The sequence below is a fragment of the Diabrotica undecimpunctata genome, chromosome 7 (assembly GCF_040954645.1).
Source record: "Diabrotica undecimpunctata isolate CICGRU chromosome 7, icDiaUnde3, whole genome shotgun sequence".
NCBI classification, from domain to species: domain Eukaryota; kingdom Metazoa; phylum Arthropoda; class Insecta; order Coleoptera; family Chrysomelidae; genus Diabrotica; species Diabrotica undecimpunctata.
In genome coordinates this window covers 33,728,032-33,751,446 of record NC_092809.1, presented here as the reverse complement: position 1 = coordinate 33,751,446, position 23,415 = coordinate 33,728,032, and the positions used below count along the sequence as shown (strand labels likewise).

The window sequence follows — 23,415 nt, the reverse complement described above, 5'->3', positions numbered from 1 at the left end:
CCATAAAACCTATTAGTCTCTGCCACTATATTTGTGTTTCTTAATGGGTTACAAAAAGCTGCCAAAAAGCTTATATCACTTGATCTACTCATAAATGTATAAGACTAAGTAGAAATTGTGATATTATTATGACCTCCATAAAATTTTACGTACTTAATCCTTAAGCCCTGTTTACCTTTACGGATGCAAGCCATTCGAGGTTTTTGAGTAGAAGCCTCTCCAGATGTCGTGGTTCTTTGCCACCGACTCCGCTTCAACCGCTTCCTCGCCTCTTGCCATACTTTCTTCACTTTTCTATTATTATACACATGGACCATATGACCGAACCATGCAAGTTGTCTTTATTCAACTTTGTCTAAGACCTATATAACATTACATTGTCCCCGTATAAAATCGTTTCTTAATCTATCGCTTCTCGTCACTCTCAAAACTGCTCTTAGGTACTGAATTTCACACGCTTGTATCTTACTTTTGTCTATGTCACTTAAAGTCCAAGTTTCCGAGCCGTATAATAGCACGGGCACGTATACAATGTTATTTTTTTTTTATTTTATTGCAGATACTGATCTCCTGTCTTTGAATAAACGCCTTGTGTAATGCGTAGTAAACTTAAGTCGCATTCGTTATTCTGTTGTTGATTTCTGGTTCCATTTTTGCCTTCGCATTCACAATCGAGCCCAAATTTTTGAAATTTTCAGCTTGTTTAATCTGTTTTTGATCTAACATCACTTTCTTCAGTCTTCAGGTTGATTGTAATTTTGTATTTATTAAAACTTTTATTCCAAAATTTCAAACTTTTTTGTAGGTATTTTTAGGCTATTTGCCACAATACCTAAATCATCAGCGTTGATTAATTCAGATATAAATATTTTGTGTGTCTTTGGCTATTTGATTTATTAATGTAACAAATAAGAGAGTAGTTAGTACGCTTTCTTGTCTAACACCCATTTTTGTAACAAATTCTTTCGATTTTTGGTTGTTCATTCTGGTCACATTTCCTGTGCAGAAATATACTTTTGAAAGCTAGGAGTGCTTGTTATCAATCGCCCTCTCTTCTGTATAGCTCTTAGTATCTGACATGATACTGAGTCAAAGGTTTTTTCAAGATCTACAAAACCAATGTCTAGTTTATTAATCTTACGTAGTGCTTTTTCTGCTAGCTGTCGTACTGTGAACATAAAATATGTTGTACCTCTTCTTAGTCTGAAGCCGCATTGATTATCTATTATTTTAGAATTATCTTATATACTTTGTATACTCTGCTCAGAATAGATAAGCCTCTGTAATTCGAGCATTTCTTTATATCGTTTTTCTTGTATATTGGTAAAATATCCGCAAATGTCTAGTCTTTAAGAATACGGCTTTCCAGGCTAAATTTATAATTTTATGCAGTAGTGTTACTTCGGCTTCTGGCATGCATTTCATCATTTACGATGTAATATTATCTGAGCCTGCTGCTTCCTCCTTCTTTAATCTGCTTATCTACACTAATGACGTCTTCTAGTGTTGTTTGATCTCTTGAACCTTTTTTAATATATGTAGTAGTCTCGAGATTGGTTTGCTTTTGATCTTTAATACATGTGTCTGCATTTAGCACTACTTTGAAATGTTCGTGCCACCTTTACCCTATATGCTTCTCTGTGACTAGTAGTTTCATTTTATCAAATTTTACGTGTTGTAAACTCCGTTTGTAGCTTTCTTTGTATATTTAAGAGGCTGTAAAGTAAGTCACTTGGTTTCAAATAATGCTTGAATAGTGGATCACACATCAAATTATTATTTTAATCATATAAAAATCTCTGCGGAGAGAATTGTGTGTTTAATCTTGTGGAATTAGTTGTCAATATTTCTCTAAATACTTATAACTAAATAAGTAATTTGTTATTTTTAGTTAGTCCTAAAAGCAATCGAGCAATTTGGAACTCCTGTCAAATTGAAGATATTGGTAGAGGTAACAATGTCAAAATAAATACTGTGAGGCTTTAAATACAATAAGAATATAGAAAATATATATAGAACCATATAGAAAACTTTAATAGATTCAGATTTAAATAACCTAGCCACAATAGTTATTAAATTAACTCCAATATAGATATACATAGGTGATTTAATTTCTTTAATGCAAAACCCCCAAATTCAAGATGCGTTTTGCAGTGTGCGACGCATAATATGAATTTAATGACCAAGAAAAACAAAATTAAGCTAATGACATTAGGTATAGATCGCAAAATCAAAAATATGGGACAAAAGTTACGTCTTTCTTTAGTCTTGACCTCCTGATGGGAGTGTAGTTGTCGTCTTCATATCGTGTACGATCCTTTTCCACCGATTTCTGTCTCTGATCATTTTATCTATCTTGTTGTAGATCTTCCACGTGGTCTTTAGCCTTCTACCTTCCGCTGAATCATAAGTTTCTCTATATTGTCTATGTTTGACCTCATGACATGTCCAAGATATTTTAATTGCTGCAGTTGGACGTTGCCGAAGAGTCTCTTACTGACCTTTAGTTATCTTAGAATAGAATGATTTGTTCCTTGGTAGGTCCAGGAAAGTCTTAACATTCTTCTCCAGCAGAAAATTTCAGTAGAGCCTACGGTACCGTCCAATATTCGCATCTATACGTTAGTACTGGAAATATTAAGTAGTTGCCCCTTCTAATTTTTAGGGTTTTTGAAATATTGAGGTCTTTCCATATTTTGGTCATCTTCCCAAGAGCAATCTTGGCTAGATCACATCTACGTTGAAATGAGAATCATTATAGAAAAATTAATGTAGGTAATAAATACTCTTAGAGTTTGGCCTCTGAATACGTAATAGCTTTTATCTGTTTGGTAGTTTTTTGTTTCTATTGGTTTTTATATAACCTTTTTCCTAATTTCTTTTTGTTTTCTAACTTCCGAATATGTCGCAGCCATAGACATATATGCACTACAAATAAAATGATCGCTGCAATACAGTCACGTTTCCCTACTTCGACAGAGAAAACCGACGCAAAGCATTCCTTGCATCTCTTTCTAAGTTGTCAGGTTTATCGACTACGTGACCTAAATGACCAAAAAGAAGGTCATGTGGTCGATAAATCTGGCCAATAAAACAGAGATGCAAGGACTGCTTTACGTCAGTTTTCTCTGTCGCACTGGGGAAACACGACTATATTGCCGCAGTTAGTCTATTTGTATTATATATCTATGGTCGCAGCCATATCAAGCCCTGACTGTTCATAGAATTTTCATATTTTCAATTCCAGCTTACAGATCCGAATTAATATTAATAGCACTTAGCGATTACGAACAAATGGATGTAATATTGTAATATAATCAATAGCAGATTCTGTCCACAAAAGGCATAATACATAGTGAAAATACCAGTTTACTTTTGGAAACACTGTTTTATTATGGGTTTCTATTAATATACCGAAAAATACTCATATTAATGGCTCTATACACAAACTCTGGATCAATAAAATAAAACACTTATGTATTTGGTTACTGCACTGACTACAATAAAGTTTGAATCACGAAATATGGAGATCTTATCCGCATTTCTTCGTTTACTGAAATTTGTAGTTAGAGGCGGCTTGCATAAGCGATGTAAATTTTCAAAATGGAATTGTAAATACTGGGTAATTTCTCGAATGGAAAAGTTCTCATACGAAATGGAGATTTATGCTGATTGTATTTGGAAATGAACAACAATCGATTCGAAGTATAAAAGCTTAATATTAGGATTGTGAAATTCGTAGCAGACTACAATTTTGTCTTACTGACTTTTTGGTATTTGGTAGATTTTTACTACACTTGTTTATGTTTATTTATATTGCATTTAAATTATTTTCAGAAACCTTCCACTGATCCGTAAAATGACTTTTCTTTATTTAGTATTTATACATTTAGAAACTGAAGAATTTAATGCTATACTTTATTTAATGATTCTTCTCTTACGTAGATTTATCATTTTAATTAGCTTAATAGGCCATTGCCGACAAATACAGTTGGATCTTGAGAACAAGCCAGACAGGGACAGATAAAATAGTTTAATGTGATTATACTTATATATGTATTAATAAATGCGTGTGGCAATGTCATGTAAAATTACCTCTAATGCGACAGATATTACGGCTTTGTTATTATTCTATGGGGTTCACCACCGTATTTATCACACTCGACTACATCTTGTAGTGCAAGTAATTTGGTTTAGTTATTTGTCAATTGAAAAAGATTTATTATGAGAATTGTGTTGCGGTTGAACGGACTACCTCCTCTTGAACCGATTCTAATATCTAAAGTGGTCTTTAATGATATTTAACGTATTAACGTACTTGAAATCAGGACAGGATTGAGGATCGTGTTCTCGGTGAATGTCATCAATCATGTTTTTAACAATAACAGTCATAAAGTGCGTTTTATGATCGGAATATTTTTTCTTGGCCGAGTCATTCCCGTTATAAACTGTAAATGGAAAATGTGGAAAATTATTATTGGAATGCATCTAATAAATTTCTTTCATAATAAATATCAACATAGATCGACCAAATTTGCAAAGATAAAGAAAAACTAAAACATTTTTAAATGTTGGTGATATGACGATTGTAAATAGAAGACTGCTTTGACTTAAGCGGTCCGCCATGGTGAGAAAATTAATAACAACTTCTGTCAGTATTAGGAGCACTGTCGAAGAAAAACAAAAACACGGTTTTAACTGATAATATATTTTACATTCATTTTTTTTGTGGCATAGACTTTCGTCATTCAGCCAGTCTTGAAAAGTTATAATATATTCCTTGAGAAAGTATATACACATAAGTACAGATTATTTCTCTCAGACAAATGCACAGCGATATTCCTAAAACGAAATAGACGAATAATTAATAGAAGAACACGTCGAAGGAAAATACAAGGACACTCGCTTCTCGTCTAGAGGTCCGTCAAGACATTTATTTTAACAGACAAACAATACTGGACCACGGATAAGGTATTGTTACATATAGGATAAACAAAGGGTACAAGTCTAACCCTATACACGCTCATAAAAGTTTTCATGAACGAGTACCAGATTTATAAAGCTATGCATGTGTCTGACAAAAATTCTATAATTAAATTATATATTGTTACAGAAAACAGAACCTATGGCTAATAAGGACTGTATATTATATGGAGCGTATGTATTGCATTTAGTTAATTTTGTATACAGGGAGTTTGAATGCTGAATAAACTTAGGACATTTAAAGAAGATGTGATCGAGGTCACCTAGCTTACCGCAATGTTTGCAACTATCATCATCGATGACTTTTATTTTAAATAAATGGCATGGGTAGCATGCATGTCCAAAGCGTATTCGGTTTATAGTAGTAATATGTTTACGAGGAGCTTTGAAATTCTGAAACCAGGTTGTTTGAGGTATAATTGGTTGTAAAGAGGTATACGTTTTATGGTTTGTAGAACAGTAATGTTTCCATTGCTCTTTCCATCTAAGTTGCTGATTTTTTTTTGAAAATCGTAGTAACATCTGATGTATTAAGCATACATTTCAACGTAGAGTCAGTTGTTACACTCATTTTAGTTAAATGATCTACATATTCATTATGTTTGAGACCAATATGTTCTTTGACCCAAATAAATTTTATGTTGACTCCAGTCGATGATAAATGATACAATCGATCTTTTATTTCAAATATGTAGGGGTTGCTAAATGTTAAGGGCAATTCAATGTTTTTTATGCTCTGCAAAACTGAAAGGCAATCTGACAGAATCAAAATATGTCTATTGCAGGTGTTTCTAACATATTTTAGAGCTTCAAGTATAATTTATTGATTCCGCTGAAAAGATTGAAAATTCATTTGGTAGTTCATACTTGAATTCTACGTTTGTAGAATTCTATGATTGTGATTTCTACGTTTACATTCATTTAGTGAAATATATAATAATTATTAGTGCAAAAGCAGAAGAAAATTATAAATTCTATTGTTTCTAAATTGTAGTGATAAGTATTTACTGATAGAATAATAATAACTTTCCAAATTTTTCTTAATGAGAAAATAAAAACATATTGCCGTAAAGTGTATATATTTAAGAATTAGATTCATACTCATAATCATTATCATCGGTATCTTCATTTGGATTGTAAATGACGACTGGGTTAATATTCTTCTATTACCTTTTTACATTTCTTTACACTTTTTTCCCAAATTGCAGGAGTATCCAGGAGTTTCTTGGTTTTTAATTTATCTTTTCAAATGACTTTTACAATGGACGTCCTGCTGTTCAATTTATTATTTGATCAGTGTCTCAATTTTCATTCATTTTTTTTTAAATCTTATTTCCATTTTGTTCTGCATCGGTTTTTTTTTCATTGATGAGGTATGCATGTATAACGAGATGTATGTTTTGTAGGTATATTGATCTGAAGCTATTTTATTCTGGTATTTTATTACAATTTACTATTTTTATTGGGAGTAAGCCACAATTTTACTTTAAAATAAGTTTATTTTCATGTTTTAATTTTTTACTTCGGAAATCGTTCTCAAAATACAAAACGTTTTGTATTTTAAGAAAGATTTCCAAAGTGGAAATCAAAACGTTAAAATAAACTTATTTTAAAGTAAAATTGTGGCTTATTCCCAAGAGAAGAGAATAGATAATTCAGTTTAACTACCCTTTTATAACAATAACTAATAACCAAAATGTTTGCAGTGAATATTTTTATAAGCTATTTTTATAATAAAGCAAAAAATAGACATTAAGATACAGTAACTGTTTTATAACACAAATTATGTGATAGTGATCAAAACATGACAGATGACAGATGACACAATTTTCTTGACGCATGACAGTAAATGTTGTATTGAAAAAGTTTCTATTATATTAAACATAGTTTTTGGTGCAACTATAATATTGTTTAACAGCTTTCCTTGTTATCATCGTAAAACACGACGTTGTTTTAACGATTTGAATAAATTACGAATCGCATGACCTCGCCTAAATGAACCTCCAGGTTGTTCAGAATTTTAAGAACAATTTGCCAGCACTTAGGGGCAGTTTAACATACATTACTAAGTCGAGATAAGGGACTTTAAACACTTCCGACGGTGGCTTTCAATTGCGCCACGTTGCGGCTAACGCTGCACCGTCTTGAAATGCCTCAAATCACGCTATCTTGATGCATTAGGGTAATAGAGAAATAATAAATTTTGTACTTTTAATCTGTTATTATCGTCTAGTATTTTAAAGCATTAAAATGGTCGTTAAAGGTGATAATTAAGGGAAATAGGGTAGGAGTAGTAGTTTAGGTATTGAACGATGTATCTAGGAGTATGAGCATGCACGTTTTAAAAAAACATATTAAGGCAGAAGAAAGAGTTAACAATTTGATTTTAAATTGCCAAAAAATATATATTTTTTATAACTTTCTGTATAAAAAAAAAACAGAAATACAAATATTGAGGCGGTCGACGTGAGAAGGGCACATAGGCTTATGTGCCCTTTTTACGCAGAATGGCTATTTAGGTCCGCCATGTTTTCCCCTTTACAATGATATAATTTTCATTTATTTATCTTTAAAAATGAGGTTGGATGTTTTTTCAGATATATGTGATTGTTAATAAACGATTTCTGCAGGTGTTTTGTATAGGAGGGATATTTATCGCTTCTCATTTGTTTCGATCACTTGTCATGTGTCATATAATATTAATATATTATAGTGACGTTAAATTAGTTAATAGTTCTGATGGGAAGAGGAAGGGGAAAGTGATCCATAAACAGAAAAATAAGAAACAATAAAACAAAAAGAAACAAAACCAATAAATTAAGGCGTGTTCAAGGCAAAGAATACGTATCTGTGTCAGGAAAGAAGGTTAGTTCCAAGTCATTCAATTTAGTTACTGACTGCTGCCATAACAAATGCCACAAAAATCTGCCTCTTGATTTTCAAGTAGAGCTTTTTGATTGCTTTTACAACTGCCAGAACAAAAGTCTCCAAGATATCCAGTTATCTAGCTGTATGGACCTGGCTAAAGATTCCAAAAGTAAAAGGAAATCTCTTAACCCAAAAAAACCAAGAGATCACACCTGAGCCTATCGTATGTCTATAAGAGGAAACACTGGTTTAGTGTGTCGCAAGTTTATTTTGGACTCGTTTTAAATTTCAATAAAACGCATACGGATTATTCAAAAAAAGATCTTGTTGGGAGATTCATTTGAAGAAAAAAGAGGAAAACATTTGAATAGGCCCAGAAACATTTTAGATGACGTTGTTGTGTTAATGGGGGATTACTTGGCTAGTATACCCCATGATGAAAGTCATTACTGTAGAAACAAGAGTAATTTGCAATATTTTGACAACACTTTGTTAAATATAAAATCATTGTATGGGTTGTTCCATGTCTTTTTCAAAGAAAGTAAAAAGGAAACTCTCAAGATGTCTTATAAAACATATTATCAGTACTTTAAAACTAAGTTTTCCTATTCTGTTCGCAAACCTAAAACAGATGTATGCGATTATTGCCAAGAATGTAAGATCAAGCTAAATGTCAATGATAAAGACCCATGTATGCCTTTTTTTGAAATCCACAAAAGGAAAGCAAATAATAGAAAAAAACTGCGTGATATGTGTATTGCTAAATCCAAAGAAGAAAACTCCTCGCATCTGGTTTTGGAGTTCGACTATTGTCAAAATTTCCCAATACCAAAGCTAAATGTCAATACCCAATTTTACAAAAGAATGTTTTGGTTGTACTGTTTTAACATTCATGTTTTTAACGACGACTCTAGTTATTGCTATACATTTACTGAGTTTGATGGAAAGAAGGATCCTAATTCTGTGGTATCTTGTTTATTTGATTGTATTAAAATACAGATAAGTAAATTTTCTACCATTAAAACTATTGTGTTGTTATCTGATGCCGCAGGAGGACAAAACCGAAATTTAACTGTTTCAAAATTTTTATCGTGGTTTGCAAGAGTATTCCAAGTAACTGCATACAACTGTTGCCGGTTAGAGGCCACAGCTTTTCCCAATGTGACAGAAATTTTGGTTTGATCAACAAGACTATTAACAAAGCTGAAGTAATAGGAAGTCCTAAGCCATACCTTACTGCTATGGTGACATGCAGGAAAAATCCTGCGCCATTTGAAGTAAAAATGAACAGTAACCTTCTTCAAGATTGGGATTCTTTCCTTAAACCTTTTTTCTTGCCTAAACCTGTGTCCAGAAACAAAGTTCCCTTCAAAATTATGAAGTACGTTATTATAAAATATGATTGTAGCGGCGGCATTTCAACTTCCCGAAGTTATACAGAAAATTTTGAACTGTACAGAATTTATTTGAAAACAAGGAGTACAACAGTTTCACACTATCAATACAACTAAATGTCCCAGACCAGAGGTGAACCAGAAGAAAGTTGAAGATTTTACAAGCATTTTCAGATTCCTAAATGAAGAAGATGTAAACTTTATTAAATATGAAATGTTGAATTTTATAATGCTTCTTTTTCTTTACATGCAAATTAATTTCAATCAAAATTCCCCTGATCTATCTAAAAAGGGCACATAACAGCTTTTTGTATTTCCTTATTTTTAATCGTAAGCTTTATTTTTATCGATGTCATACTTAGAATATGGCTTTCTAGATAAATAGTTTTAATGCGTAGTAATAATTTCAAAGTAGTTTTTCTCAAAATCTACTGTTGTCCTATGTGCCCTTCTCACGTAGACTGCCTCAATTAAGAAATATTCCTCGTTTATTTTATCTTATTTATTTCTGGTTTATTTTCAATATACATTCGACTTAGTTCTGAATGTAATCGACAAATTATCATTTTATTACTAATTAATAAAATATAAAACGGATATAATTACTAACATTCCATTTCACGGTTTTTTATCAATCCAAACATACAAACACTTTGTAAGATGGTCCCGTTATGCTGAAGAGTAGGTGTTTATGTTAGTTGCAAAAACCTTCCATCAAGAACTTCTTGAGACTCAGTCTTGTTAATTAATGAAAAACTACACAGAAAATAGAGATGGACGAACTTTGATTTTGCTCTGGAAGGAATTCTAATTATAAAATTATATTGATCGAAATAGCAAACAAATATTATATACTCTTGTATCGAGTGATAAATAGTCAAACTGGCCATAGGGAAGTCAATAAGAAATTCTAAACTGTTAAATTCCTGATTCCGTAATTATTTTATATCAAACGTCATGAGATTCTATTTGTAGAGAACTTCTAAATAAATAATGTTAAAATTGTCATACGATTTAAACACATCCCAATACATTTACCAGAGTATTGTACCAAAGAACTCAAATCTTGACCGTCTTCTTCACAATCTTTAGTTCGGCTTTGATTTATATTCTTGTACATATATCCTACAGATTAAGTTGGTTACACTAAGACATCCGTACTTCCTACAATTCTTTCTGCGCCTTTTGTTTGTATAGATTGCTGATATAGGCATGCAGTTTTTCATTCTGGAGGTAACTTTTCGCCTCTTAAAAATAATTTAAAAGTTTAAACCAATAGCTGAAATAGTTTGTTAGGACCATATTCAATCAGTTTTATGGGTATTCTTCCGGTCCTGGAGTCTTCCCATTTTTCATACCATTGGCGTGTTTTTTAATTGCTTCTGGTACTTATTCAGTTTTTTCGAGGTGGCAAACAAGGCATTTATGGTAGTAAATATCTTAAAATTCTACCGGATTATCTGTCAGCGTTTTCCATAATATTCTACCCAAATTTCCTGCGAATTAAATTCAACCTATTGCCTTCTTTATTCGCTGTTCTACTAACTCTAATTATATTTCAGGCATCTTAACTTCTTGCTTTACCTAAAAAAAATTTTACGTTGCCATCGCTGTATTTCACGTATCATTATTGACTTTTTTTAACGTTTTTTTACTTTAATATTTAAGCTATTGTACTGTAGCAAATACTAAACGCCCTTTATTGTTAACCATTTAATATACATATCTGTTTTCTTCCTTAAGAGATATTCTCTTTCTTTATTCCACCATTCATTTCTATTCCTTACACTTTCCACATTTCTAAAATTTTTTATTCCATAATTTTGTTCCAATAACTGTTGTGTATGTACGTATGTTTAATACTCATCAGAAAAAAACAATTAAATTAACATCATATTTCGCATTTTGATTTTACTACGAAACTGGCCACTAGATCATATACGTTCCTAATTAAACAAGCTACAAGGGATGAATAATTCACTGGTTGAGTAAGTTTTAGTTCGATTGAAGAAAAAATTAACCAAATTGATTTGTGTATTTAGAATATTTAGAAAAATTTAATTCAAATCTGCTAATATCGTCGATTACAAAGGCACTTATATATGGTATAATTTTAGTCGTCTGATTGTTAATATGCTCATTGGTTTCTGATCCTTTTGCTAATGTATCAGTAGGGGTAGACCGGGCACATGTACCGGGTGGTCCAATAAGCCGATCTCTCGGCTATATATCAGAAACTATTCATGTTATAACTTTAGGATAAAAAATTCCTTAGCAAAAGTGGCACTACCAAAAATGGTACTTAATAAACTTTGTGCAGAATTTAGGCTTCTTTCTAGTTTATTTATTTAACACTTGGCCATATTTGCCAAAAAACTGGTTTTCAAAGTTTTCTTGACAGGTTACGCCCCCTAGCGGTTAACCCAGAAACTTGAAAGTTATTTCCAGCCATTCCTCTTGGCCACTTTTACTAAGGAATTTTTTCTTCTAAAGTTATAACATGAATAGTTTCGGATATATAGCTGAGAGATTGGCTTATTGGACCACCCAGTATATATCTGTCAGTGTTCGGTTTCTGTTACCATTTCAACGATTTCGTCACGTGTTAGACCCCAGATAAAACTATACTTTATAGCAGTTAACAGTATTATTTTGCATAAATTATTATTTTATATTTATCTTCTCGTGTCTTTATTTTTCTATTCCGTCACAATAGCAATTACTAAAAAAATCCACCTCGTTACAGAGGTTTACTAGGTGTAGTAGTTACAAAATAACAGTCTTCTAAATTGCAACGCATCTCTAACACAAAACCGTAATTCGTGTTAAGAAGGCAACGTTAAACCTAATTTGCAAGTTAAATTGATCGACGCAATTAGAAATAATTAACTTAGACAGTCTCAATGTATTTAAATCGGATCAAAATAATTAGAGTTGGCCAGGTCGGCGAAGAAAACGTTTTTTGTCTACGTTTCTCATTCATCAATGCCGGCTGATCTTAAATCATGTCCGTACATTGGCGTGTTCAATTCGACTAACATATCTGAAGTACTTATTACTAATAGGTTTCTATCTTCGATATTAACGTTCATTATCCTTTATTTACTGGTAGCAAAAAATAAAGGAAAATATATCGATTCGCCAAACTAATGTTATAACGAAATTAGATTTACTAAAAAATAAGCGTAAAGTACAAAAAAGTCATGGAACTGCTACTAAAGTAGTAAAGATAATGAGTCAAGCGTGTTTTTTTAAACGCTCTTTTAATGTCATGTCTAGTTTCTTCTCTATAAGCAGATATGTATTGATTACTAGGTGGTCTGATAATTAACCTCCTTTGAAATGGACAACATTTTTTTTTAAATTCTTTTTTTTTTAATATTGTTCTAAGTAATTACTATTTAAATGGGAATAAGCCACAATTAAAGGTTAAAGTACTTTTATTGACGTTTCAATTTCCACTTCGGAAATCCTTCCCAAAATACAAACATTAGTGTTTCCTAGTTTCCTTGTGGATTTTTATTCTATCTTTCTTGCATAGTCCATGTTTATTTTTGGCTCTCTACTCGTATCAATCTTTGGTTAGTTTCATTTTAGTAAAGTTCTCGCTTTTTTTATCTTGAGTTTGTTTACCTTTACTGTCTTGTATTCGTTTCTTTCCACCTCCTCTATTTTTCATTATCCAGTTTTGCAATGACCATCCTGTATTGTGTGGACAGTTCCGGCTTCTTTTCCGTTAAGATGTTTTGCATGTTTTGTTCTAGGTTTCTCAAATACTACTCTGAAACTTAAATATACTTAAAAATACGTCATAAAACAGAGAACAGAGAATGCGTTAGAATACAATAGGCGAGTTTTCTATGCTTTATCCACTTAAAGAAGAGATTTGGCAGATAAAGACTTAAAAATGTAATACATTTCTTGTATAATAAAGAGAACTAGCTGAATTTTATAAAAACAATTTAAAACAACCGTCAAAACCGAAAGATGGAAGTCGGATTAGATGGACAACTTACAGAACCTATAGATAGAGATACTGGAATAAGGAAGAGGAAAGGAAGAGGATGCAGAGTGGGAACAATGAAATTAAAATTCTCTGTTACGAATACGATGCAATATTGATAGCCCAAAATGAAAATAACCTTCAAAGACTAGTTCATAGATTTTATATTAGAGCAAAAGAATTTAACATAGCGATTTCAGCTCATAAAACTAGAACAATAGTAATTAGTAAAGAAGCAATAAGATATAAACTGAAAGTCGATGGACTTAGTATTAAACAAGTAACAGAAATAAAGTACACAAGGATTAAATTGTCCAGCTATGAAGACGTTGAAAAAGAAGTAAAAAATCAAGTACAAATAGCAAATTTATTAACAGGTTGCCTCAATAACACTTATGGCGTAACCGCAACATTAACTGTGAGCTTGATTTTAGTGCTTATTTCTAAACCCAAATGAATGTACTTAATTCGTAGTTTTGCTTCAATATTTGTTTCAAGAGTTAAGGAGTGATATTGTTCGGTGTCAAGATTCTTCACGAATTTAAAACTAAGGAACCTAATAAAAGCTTCTACATAATAATATATAATATAGTTTTTCCTAAATTGAGGATCGTTTTAAGTGTTAAAACATCGTACTTAATAGAGGTGTATACGTAATCGTAAGACTTTTAAATCTGTCATACCCATATAAAAATTTGCGACAGTAGAATTAGTGTGAGCAGAGGTTAATTGACACTTCATAAAGTCAAAGTTAAAGTACCTATTGCGCGATTTTATACAATTCCTGACCTACTCTAGAAGGCTGTTTTGCCTGGAATGGACTGTATTTATCTCTAAACGTATTAGCCAAACCAGACTATATTTAAAATAATCTGTTTACTATATCTATAAATTACGTTAACAACTTAATAGCCCGTCGTTGTATTGTGCTTCCTCGCATATTAAAAACGTGTATTTATAAATTCACAATGCGGCAAATTATAAAATAACTACAATTTAATAAATATATAATTTCCTATTCGCAATTACACCCTTCGGGTAATTCAAATGCTTCTAAAGATATTAGCTAGTTAGGTTGCTTGCGAAATGCTTGCAGGCCTGGGTGCGTTTGTACTATACACAATTTAGTTCTATGCAGGGACGACTTAGGCTAGTACAATCGCAAATACTATAATTGAAAGAATATAAATAACTACGTAAATACGAAAGCCTACCTTACAAAATTATCGTTTAACTCTAATTTGCCACAACACTTTTAAACTAGCAACTAATTCAATTACATTGCACAAGTTATTAATATCATTTAACAAATATAAGAATGTTAAAATTGCCGGTTTTCATCACCTAATTTAGTATAAAAAAAACTTAGCTTACCGTCGATTTTGGTACCACGTTTTCACTTGCGTATCTGTTAAACTAAGTTTTGCCGCTAATTCCATCCTATCTTGCACACTGAGGTATTTCTGTCGTTCGAAACTTTTTTCTAACGTTTGTAATTGAAGATCCGTGAAAGCCGTACGCGCTTTTCTTTGCTTTTTACTTATTGCACCGTTTTTTGAAGATAAGGAATCGTCGCCGTTTTGACCTGGAACAATAAAAACATAGTAAACATAACATTACAAACAAAAGTAATTCATCATAGTTTTTACGTTTAAGAAAATTTGGCAAATGTTTATCTAGTTTTTAGTATAGATTTTTTCTGCCGTATTTTCATTTGAGGATTTTTCAAAATATCCCTCCAATTTAGCCAGTGTGATTGTTGATTATTTATTTATTAGGTTTACTGTATATTAGAGTATTTAAAATTCTATCAAATCTATTATATTAATTCTATTAATAAGCCCCTTATTTTCCAAAACATTGATATAAATTGCTTGCTCAGCGAAAGAACAGATGGCCGCGTTATTCTTGTTAAACCAACCATTTTAATTTCAGCACTTTGGAGATCCATTAGTTAGAAATGGCTAATAATGGTGAAACTAGTGGTCAATTATTTTATTGTACTTTAAAACAGCAATTCGTTACGGACATCTGCAATACACATTTCCTCTTTTTTGTATTTCAAGAAAACGTTCTAATAAGCTTGAGTATTATTAAGTAAACGTTTTCTAGAAATTGGTTTTATGTGTCAGTGATGTAGAGGTGTTTTGTTGGTGATGTTTTTAAGGACTTTATTGAGTAGTTTGTATAACAAAAAGAGTTCATATACAAGGGGAATCTAAGTTTATACTTCTACAAAAATGATAAAAAGCATGTTTCTACATTACAAGATGTTATAGATTGGATCTGAAAAAATATTATCCAACAAAGCTTCTTAAAATATTCTAGAGTTGGTTTCAGAAAAGAATTTAGCACTGCTATTCATTTGCTATCAGTTATACTATTTAAACAGGTTTATATCGCCAGTATTTTACAGGGATGCTTTCTTTGGACAATTGATATTCTATCCCTTAATGTTTTCTGAGACATTATTCTCTACGAGCAATTTTCTAAAGTTCCAAATACTCGTTCTATTTCTGTTGTATTTGTTCTATTTTCCATAGCTTATATCACTATTGGTCCTCTTCATTTCAGGATCAGAAATTTGAGTTATTACGCCAAGAGGTATGTCTAAAATCTGAGCTAGCGAAAATAGATTTATTAGTGAGAATATATGTCATTCATCATCATTAATCTGAATCTGGCTTTACAACCCTGTGTGGGTCCATATTTATGTATTCATCAATGTTATCAAGGAACATTGTTCCGAGTTTTCCGCTTCTTCTCTGGCCAATGGGTCTATCAAGGAGAAATGAATGTCAATTTAAGACAATAAACAAGTAACATATTCTTGGAAATAAAAAATAGACGCTATCAAAATAGTAAAATTATATAGATAAAAATCATATAGACAAAAAATATGATTATTCCAAAAGAAAGGAAAGGTAGTGATTTAATAAGCTTCTCAGAAGAACTGGTGCATGATTTTTATGATTTACAAAAAAAATATGGCGCTTTATGAGAGATCAAAGGGATATATTAAAGCAGAGCAGCCAAGGAAAGGGACGCTTGGAGGCGGATGCTGGGAGAGGCTAGGACCCGACTTGGGCTGTAGCGACATAAGAAGAAAAGAAGATAAGATGGGTAAGAGCGAAGGTAAAGAAATTAATAGACTCAAAACACACCCAAAAGGATGCTGCATGAATTGACTATCTAAAGCAGTTATTTACAGATGCAATATTGGTCATAAAACAGATAGCAGAGAAAGCATTAGAATACAATAGACCCACATTACTATGTTTAATTGACTTGAAGAAGGTATTTGACAAAGAAAGACCTAAAGATTTAATGCATCTCTTGTATAATAAAGAGATCCCGCTAGATATTATAAAAATAATTGAAAACGTCTATCAAAACATTAAGATGAAAACCGGAATAGATGGACAACTTACAGAACCTATAGATTCAGGCAATGAAATAAGACAAGGGTATTCAGCTCTGCTGTTCAATCTAATCATGGATGAAATCATAAAGAGCGTCAATAAAAGAATGGGGAATAATGAAATTAAAATTCTTTGTTACTTAAACGAAGCGATATTGATAGGCCAAAATAAAGATAACTTTCAAAGACTAATTCACAGATTAAATACACTAGCAAAAGAATTTATCATCATGATTTTAATTCAGAAAACTAAAACAATAGTAATTAGTAAAGAACAAATGCGATGCAAACTGGAAGTCGATGAAATCAAGTACAAAGACCAAATAGATAAGCAGCATGCTTTAATAATACTATATGGCGCAACCGACACATTAACTATGAAATGGAATCAAGAATTTATAAGGTCAGTATAAGCCTAATAATAATGTACGTATCAGAAACAAGACCTGCCACTGCCAAAAAAAATACTGGAAACAGTAGAAGTGGTAAAAGAAGTTATTAAGAGAATCATTACCAAGCAGCAATAATCCGCCAATGAACAAGCTAAATTGCTTATATAAAATAAAAAGAAGAAGATATTTCTTGTTGCAATATAGAATTCGAGAGTATAATTGATGCACTTAGTCTTCCCTACCACTAAGTTTTCCCTGACGACATAATACCCCTGATCATAATTTTTTTTGAAAGTTTATATTTGAGAAAATAACAAAATTCTTCTTAAATGCAATGCTTGAATAGAGAAAGCACACAACCCTGACGCACACCTCGACGAATCTCAATTTCTTCGGTTAACTCATTATCAACTTTAATTTTTGCTGTTTGTCCCCAGTACAACCTGGATATGATGTTAATGTCGCGACTGTCGATGTTTTTGCTTCTTAGGATTTCATACAGCTTTTGGTGTCTGACTTTATCGAAGGCCTTCTCAAAATCTATGAAACCTACGTAGAGGTCTTGGTTTATATCCAAACATCTTTGCATTAACACACTCAGACCAAACAATGCTTCCTGTGTTCTTAGTCCACCTCTGAATCCAAACTGTGTGGCGCTTATGTCCTCTTCTAATTTATTAAATATTCTTTTGTGAATTATTTTTAAAAATACTTTTAGTGTGTGGCTCATTAATGCTATAGTTCTGTGGTCTGAACACTCTCTGGCGTTATCCGTCTTCGGGATTGTGACAAAAGTAGAGGAGAGCCAGTTCTTTGGTATGATGCCTGTTCTATAAATTGTGTTAAAGAGGTTCACCATTATTTCAAGTGCGTCGTCGTCTATTAGTTTCAACAATTCTACAGGAATTTTATCTGGTCCTGCAGCTTTACCCCTTTTGTGTTCCTTATAGCATATTCTACCTCGCTTTTTAGGATTTCAGGCCCTGTTGTCTCGTCTGTAGGTTCTGCCGCTGCTATTTCTGGTCTTTCGTCTGCAAAAAGTTCAATGTATTCTGTCCATCTTGCCAGTTTTTCATTTAAATCTGTAATTATTTTACCTTTTTTGTCCTTTACTATGGATGCTTGTTTCACTTTTTTACCTGTTATTTCCTTGATCTTTTTATGCATGTTAAAGCTATCGTACTTTCTATTATATTCTTCTATTTTCTTGCAGCTGTTTAGAACCCAGTTCTCTTTGGCTTCTCTAATTTTTCTCTTAATTTCACGGTTCACTTCTTTGTATTTTGTCTTGTTGGTTTTATTTTTTCGCCTTTCCTCCATGAGATGTACAATTTCGTTTGTTTGCTATTGTTTTTTATGTTATCTCCCACGTATCCATCCTATGATTCTAGAGACCAATTCGAGGCCTGGCCTCCCTCAGAAAATCTTGCTAAGGAGATTTCTTGCGTTCTTAATCACATTATTCTCCCATGTCTTTCTCGGCCTTCCTCTTTATTTGTACATTCAACAGATTTTTTCTTAAGTCTGTTTTCTTCCATTCTAAAGACATGGCCTGTCCATTAAAAGGCTGTAAGCGGACATACCAACATAAAGTTGGTTCTTTATATATATATTAAGTATATATTTCATAATTTTATTGTATCTGATTCATCTCCTGTTGTTCTCATTTATAGGAGCTAGTATTCGTCCCAGTACTTTTCTTTTTTCTATCTCAGTGTTATATGGTGACCCTTTGTTTCTTTCTTAAGTCTGTTATAGTATATCTAACTTGTTTTTTCCTTATAAAAACTGACACGTATGACGAACGATGTTTTTTTTGTTTAAAGTAGTTAAATAAATAAATAATAATAAATAAAGTAGGATAATATCGCTGTCTGTTTTTCAATAAACAATTCCTCATCCTCACTCCCATAGTTATTGTTCTCAAAATTTTCTTTTTGGGCATAGCACGTCAATCATTTCAGTAAGCAATTTTTATAATTTCAACAATTTATAAAAAGTAACAAGCCTTTTAGGTTTCTAATCCCTTTTAAAAGCTTAATCTATAAATAGTTCTGACGGTACGGCTAATCGCAATTCGTGGGAGTAAATTGATTACCCCGGCCATTGTTTTAGTCGTCTGGACGTCGACGCCGGTTAATGGGGAGCGTTAGGGGATGAAAAACGGACGCCGGAAGCTGCGGACCAATCGGATGGTGGAAGGGAGAACAGCAGGAGAGAACGCGACGCTCTGTTGCAGCGGCGCGCCCTGGCGTAGCGGTCGTAATGAGGACGCGCTTTACGCCTCGACGATGGCGTCGACAGATAAAAAGTTGCGCTTAATCGTGAATTTATTTGAACAAAAATGTCATATCACGTTACATTATGAAAATTCTAATTTGTGTATTTTCGTCAGAAATAATAAAAACCTGAAAATTGTGTATTTAACGTTTAATTTGAAATACCATCAAGTAAAAACGAAACTGACTATAATATATGTTTGATTTAATTTTTTAGTTTGTCGTTTGCACCAAGAAACATAGAAACTTTATCAGACTTTTCTGTAGGTAGCTGTGATTAATAAAGAAATTAAATCCAGCTACTTGTTCTATCGTTGATCTCGTACGTTTATCTCATTGATATTTTATGGACTTTAAACTATCATGGCTTTTATTGATTTCCGAATAAATAAAGATCGTATATCTAACCACTTTAGTACTTTATACTGGCAAGACCAATTAATTATCATTTTACCTTTTACATAAAATAAACGTTTATAATTTTTCATTTAACGCGATAATCCCATTAATTAGAACATAAATGCTAATAGCACTAGAAAAACGCCTGGATACCAGTTTAGAGCTTACCATAAATTACAGCGAAACAATTACTTTGGCTTCACTTTAAGTAACTAATAACTGTATATTATCGTTACACTTATATTCAACAACCGACAGGACAACCGTCCACCACCTACTCTCGATATATTTATATACATATACGAAAGATTTTTGCGTATGAACGAGATGTTTGTTTCGTATGAAATGCGAGGTTGATATACCAAATTAGCAAGTTTTGCGCATAAAGTACATATGTTACAGCTTCATTTAACTGTAAAACAATTTAAGAGTTTTAGATTCAGTATAAAATAACAAGACTAAGTTATTATGTCTTTAGAAAGACAACTATGATATGTTGATTGCGTCAAAAAATGTAGTTCATTGCGTTTTGTATCTTTATTCGAGCTCTGCATTGTTAATTAGCTATTTCTATATGTTTCTACTTTGAATCGTAACAAAATCAATATTTTTAAGAGAATTTTTAAGTATATAAACTCCTTTCTAGTTAATTATATTACTTATTTCTCCCCTATTTCCTCACTAAACTCAACTTGAGTTACTATTTTCAGTGCAGAAGCTATAGAAATTTATAAGGCACTACAATATTTTAAAAAATCTGAAGATAGATCTCCAATAATTATTTCAGACTCACTTTCTGTTTTTCTTGCTACTCAAATTATGAATTTTCCTAATAACAATTCAAAAAAATTATATCCTACATAAAAAATCTTTTTTGAAATTCATAAAAATTAAAGAAGAGTAACTTTTTTATTGGTTAAGGCTCACATATGAGTAACACATACTGAATATGTTGATGGTTTGGCTAAAAAAGTCATTGAATATGGTATTTGAAATGACCATAAGTTTTGTATATTTGATTTAGTTAATACCATTAAACACATTGTTAAAAATCAATGGAGTTAACCATGGCAATCTGCAAACAATCCAAATTTCCAGTATTCATCAACTGCAACAGTTAACGTTTCAAATATATATTGGTTTAACAATTATATAGTATGCATCTTGAAGAACTTTATTCAGAATGAAGTTTGGATCCGCATGTTTCCCTTTACATCTAGCAAAAATTATAAAAATTAGAAAGTAGGAGACATATCACAGTTTCTTTGAGTGCGCAAAATACGTTTTACACATCTATAACGAAGGTGAACGATGAAAAAACTTTTTTAATAAAATTACCTCTATCTCATGTATTTTAGTGTGCTGTCCGAAAATGATATTAAAAATGCTATATCATTCACCATTCTTTCACAATTTAACATCTAAAATTGCATAATTACATTTTAGTATTTTCAAAGAGCAGAGAAATCTAATGTTACTTGGGTGGTAGTACTGTTAATGAATTGTACAACACTCTTTGTTCTTCTTCCTCTTCATTAACAGCTGTATCGTTCCTTTATTCTAACAAACATTACCTCACTTTTCAGTGTTTGACTCATACGCTTTTAAATATGTCTAGCCGCGGTTGTAAAAACTGTCCAAATACATTTTGTTACATATGTGGTAATTTTGTTATTAAAAAATATTAGAGAAACATTACTGACTTTGTAAAAAGGTGTATTTTGCATATTTTTGTGTGAAAATTGGTGATCAAAATAAAGGTTGGGCTCCTCACAATGTTTATGTTTGTGTTGAGAATTTATGGAAAGTGGTCGAAGAAAGAAAAAAAGCTTTCAGATTTGCAGTGCCTATGGAATGGTGAGAGCAAAAACATCATTCGAATGATTGTTATAACTTCAAAAATAAGAAAGTGATTGTTTATCTTAACCTACCCTCTGCTATCCGTCTGGTAGATCATGGACCTAAACTGCCAGTCCGTGAGCCTTTCCTACGTATTTATGACATTTGAAATACTAGTGAATCAGAATCTGATGAAAGTGGTCTAGGAAGTGATGGTAAATTTCAGTGTCCTGCAGAAAATTTACAACCACAGTTGTTTACACAAGCTAAGTTAGATGACTTAGTGGTAGATTTGGGTTTAACAAAGTACTAGTGTATACTAGTGTAACAAAAATACTAGTGAATCAGAATCTGATGAAAGTGGTCTAGAAAGTGATGGTAAATTTCAGTGTCCTGCAGAAAATTTACAACCACAGTTGTTTACACAAGCTAAGTTAGATGACTTAGTGGTAGATTTGGGTTTAACAAAGGAAAAATCATAATTGCTTGACTCAAGATTAAAAGAAAAGAATTTGTTGTCGCCTGGTACATCTATTTACAAGTACAGGTATAAAGTTCAACATTTTGCTCAGTTTCTTAGGCAAAAAGGGGATTTGGCCTACTGTAATGATATTGGTGGTCTAATGAATGAGTTTGTTATTAAGTATAATAAGGATGATTGGAGGCTATTTATAGACTCTTTAAAAAAGAGATTTACAAATTTACAGTAGAGCAAAAGATGAACACTGGTCCACAAAACAATGGCCCATAAGAAATGTATTAACAGCTGGCGAGAAGAACATTTAGTACAAAACTTTGGTAGATCCAAAAAAGATTCTCCTTCTATCTCTAGACATCAAGTTAGGCTTAATGAAACAGTTTTTCAAGGCACTGTTTAAAGATGTAGAATTTTTCTTGATGTAGAAGTACTTGAGTGGAAAATTTATCAGTGAAAGTAAAATTAAACTTTAATCCTAATTGAAATACTCTCGTCCGTTTTATCCTAATTGTTTTTACCTCCTAACCGTAGCCTAGTCTGTTCATCTATAAGTATATCTATCTTATAGTTTGTCTAAATGTAATGTATTGATGGGTCTCTAGACAAGAAGTGCATGACCACGTCTATATCCTACCTGTAATGATATTTATTTTAATTTTTAATGCCATAGCACTCTTTTTTGTATTTTTTTTCTTTAATGAAATTGTTGAGACTGGTTGAGTGGCTAACGCCTAGGCCAAAAAAAAAGTTACTGTCAGGTACTCTAAGAGATCTTTCTTTTTCTAGTTATTATTAGGTAATGGTTTCTTTCATTTTGAATAAGAACTGGCACTGCCCGTAACTATTGCTATTGAAGTGAATACTTCTTACTTTGGATTATCAGCTGATTATTTGCAAAAATATTGTTATTTGTGTATATTGATTGATTTGCATTCATCATTGTATTGCTTTATTTCACACTTTATGATGCTGTCAATATTTATTTGGTTTTAGTCTTTGGTTTTTTATACGTTTCACCTATTATAACATTTTTTCTGTGATATTTTCCTGCGTCAGGTTAGCCTTTTCGTTTAATGCGTTCTGTGATTGTTTCATTTCATTTTAAATTAATTTAGCGTTTTTTATTTTGAACCTCGTATTTTCTATTATAATTTAATATTGATTTGATTTATGTAGCTTTCACGTGTCACAATCGAAAAGAAGACAAAGAAAATCTGTAAAAATAATAATAAGTGTAAACACCGTCATTAACTCATTGAAACGAAACATATCAATAATAATGGAAAGGCGAGACAAATTCTATTACTCAACATAACCAAACTAAATTGTGTTTACTTCTTCAAATATCGTCAATTTTCC

At 31.9% G+C, this 23,415-nt stretch overlaps 1 protein-coding gene across 1 annotated transcript in view; it reads right to left on the bottom strand.

The window, feature by feature from the left end:
* LOC140445162 (homeobox protein B-H1-like) overlaps positions 1-23,415 on the bottom strand; it is a 130,941-nt gene that overhangs the window by 36,048 nt on the left and 71,478 nt on the right. Inside the window, exon 2 of the mRNA XM_072537021.1 lies at positions 14,623-14,833. Coding sequence (XP_072393122.1) covers positions 14,623-14,833 — 211 coding nt within the window. The remainder of the gene's footprint in view (positions 1-14,622; positions 14,834-23,415) is intronic.